This window comes from Lottia gigantea, assembly GCF_000327385.1.
Source record: "Lottia gigantea unplaced genomic scaffold LOTGIsca_384, whole genome shotgun sequence".
Classification (NCBI taxonomy): domain Eukaryota; kingdom Metazoa; phylum Mollusca; class Gastropoda; family Lottiidae; genus Lottia; species Lottia gigantea.
Genome location: NW_008709310.1, coordinates 9,688 through 12,598, shown reverse-complemented (window position 1 = coordinate 12,598; position 2,911 = coordinate 9,688). Strand labels below are relative to the sequence as shown.

General features: G+C 40.3%; 1 protein-coding gene across 1 annotated transcript; it reads left to right on the top strand.

Moving 5' to 3' along the window:
- Positions 1-30: 30 nt before the first annotated feature.
- Positions 31-603, top strand: LOTGIDRAFT_175759 (hypothetical protein; the record flags this gene model as incomplete). Its single annotated transcript, XM_009059335.1, has 2 exons — positions 31-345; positions 520-603. The coding sequence occupies 2 exons, from the start codon at positions 31-33 to the stop codon at positions 601-603; spliced, it is 399 nt and encodes a 132-aa protein (XP_009057583.1).
- Positions 604-2,911: the final 2,308 nt, after the last annotated feature.

Here is a 2,911-nt window from a genome sequence, read left to right as displayed (position 1 = left end):
GACTCCCCAGCTAGGGCAAATTTAATAAGAATGACTCCCGAAGAGGACAGCCCCCTTGTTCAGCGAATCAAGAAAAGGAAGTTGATATTGTCCTCGGATTCCGAAGAGGGAGAGGCTCCTTTTTTTACTAGTGATGCCACACCTGAAATATGTCAGAGTTCCCCCTCACCGACACGGCAATTCGCATTTTTTTCACCACTGACAGCGCCCTCACCCTCCTCGGCACCCACTCAACCACCTTCTCCTCCTCCTTGCTCCTCCTCTGATCCATCCTCTCAATCCTTGAATCCAACACTAAGACGTGCTGTTACACAGAAGGCCTCACCTGTTTTTGATGGACATAAGGTTAGTGGCAGGAAACGGATGAGCATGGAAGAAGAGGACATTGTCCGACAATATTTTGGTGATTTTTTAAATGGCAAATACCCTATCTTTGCCAAAAACGTCAGTTTACACAAGAAACAAACATGGTTTTTTGGACACCATTTGCAATAAACAAATTTTTGATTTATTTCTCAGCCAAAAATCAACTTAGAGATGCGACAATTGCACTCTCACTTGCATTTTAACGAGCCCCATCATCTAATAACAAGTTTTCTCTGAAATTAGGAAATTTGAGCGATTTGACCTCGAATGAGTTATTGAGTAAATTTGGAGAGTTCTAACACTTTCAAAGCACTAGGGCTGCTAGGAAAAACATAGAAACCTGCTGATTTTTTAGGTGCAGTTGGACATGATGGAAACGAGTTAGCTGTTAAAAATTCATTAGAAAATCTTGAAAAATGACTGAAAAATCAACTTGTCAAGTTTTTTTTTATGAAACAAAGGTATTTTGGACAAAAAGGTTTTCAGGACATTGTTTGCCATATTATATGAAGGTTATAATAAATAACCTTCCCCAGTCGTTAGAACTACGTGATTTTCTCTACATTTTGACCAAGTCCGAAGAATTGAAATTTGACAGGCAGGTAGCTCTACCATCTGGCTGACCGTCCGTGAAGTTAGACTGAGATTACGCGGAGCTTAGGCAGCATGCTACATTGAATTTTCCACTTTCTAAGCTTACATCTCGGCAAATAAAGCTTCGATTGAGATGCCGTTATTTTTGCTATTGACGGGAACTATTTGTCTATCACTCTACCAAGTTTCAATCGGATCGCTTCAGTAGTTTATTCCCCACATATCATGCACAATTTCGACTTTTACTTTTATAAAAAAAAAACACACTACATTTCAAACTTTTTATTCATAATTATTTATGTAATGATACAACAATAAATGTCTTCTTCTTCTTCACCTTCTCCCACTCTCTCTTTCTCAACGTCGTCAATCCAAGTCTGAATCCTCCTCCTCCTCTCCTCCCTCTTTGCCTCCATTCTTTCCCTCGCCTCCTCCTGCCTCCTCAACCTCTCCTCTCGCTCCACATCTTCTATCCAAGCCCGAATCCTCCTCCTTAACCCCCTCTTCGCCTTCATTCTTTCCCTCGCCTCCTCCTTGCTCAACCACTCCTCTCCCTCCACATCTTCCTCCACACTACCAATAACATTCATACTCCTCGCCCTCTCGGCCCTCCTCTGTCTCCTTCTCTCCTCCCTCCTCTCTTTTTTTTCCCCTTATCACCTACTTCCCTTCTCACATCCATGTTTCAAACAAACAAACAAATCTCAAATGGTAGGGTATATGCTTTTTCTTCTATTTACCTCTAAGAAACTTGATATACCCCCCGAGCCTGGAGTTTTTAGGGACAATTTACATAGTTCTAATGGTCTGGACAGGTTTTTTTGGACACTGAATTCAGGTGGGCTTAGCGGTTAGACCTTACGATTTTCCAAATGCAAAAAGTAGACTTTGAATGGGATATATGTAATGGCAATGGGCACTTTAGTTCTTCAAATTTTGATATGCCACCAATCGGCGGCCATCTTGTTTTAGTAACTAAGTGTGTGCAACAAGTAGAAAAGCGCGGCAACCGGGTAGTTTGAGTGACTTTAGGGATTTGGAACTTTACTGATCGGATAGAGGAGTGAATTGACTTTCCGCATGTACAAATGAAATCGAACTTTAACGGAGATTTAACCGTGGGACAGACTTTAGGTAGACTTGTTTATTTTATTGCAGGAGAAGAGTTTTTTGGACTTTTATTTTTTTGGCGCCAGAAAAAGCTTTTTCAGGGGTTTTCAGACATTTTTTCTAGGACAGAATACACTTGGGATTTCAAAAATGCAATAAAAAAATTTCAGTTTTAGACACCTTTAATTGTCGAAAAAATGTAAACAAATGAGTTACTTCCCGTAAAGTTAGTTAGGGCAAAAAAAAAATGATAGATTTTTCACGGCCAAGCGGGGCTCTGGGGAGTCATTTAGGCATTATCATCGTCTTCAGTGCATTTTATTTCATAAATGTGGACCAAATGTCCTTCAAAACTTAATTCACAGACACAGAAACTGTCAATTTCTTGAATGTAGGTCACATGCATATAATTATCATTTATTGCGTCATGACACTGCTTGCCTTCATTGCACTTCACTTGTTGTCAGTTATTCATCGTAGCTGGTCGCATTTTTGCAAGACTTTTATAAAGTACATTTGTTTGGGTTTAGCGGTTTAGTTCGAAAGTTGGAAGTTCACATGGATGTAGCCAGATAGAACAGCTCCATGTCTGTGCACTTCTAGTTTTACGGCTCTGAAATCAACAAAATGAGTAAACTTAAAAGACTGTTGCACCAAGTTGACCAAGCTCCATGTAAGCCCTGTAACTGGGCTAATATTGGAGTCCGGAAGCTGGAAGTTCACAGGCATGCAGCCAGATAGAACCGCTACATGCTTGTGTACTTCTAGTTTTTTTGGCTCTAAAATCAACAAGGTGAGGAAACTTAAAAGACTATTGTACCAAGTTGACCAAGCTCCATGT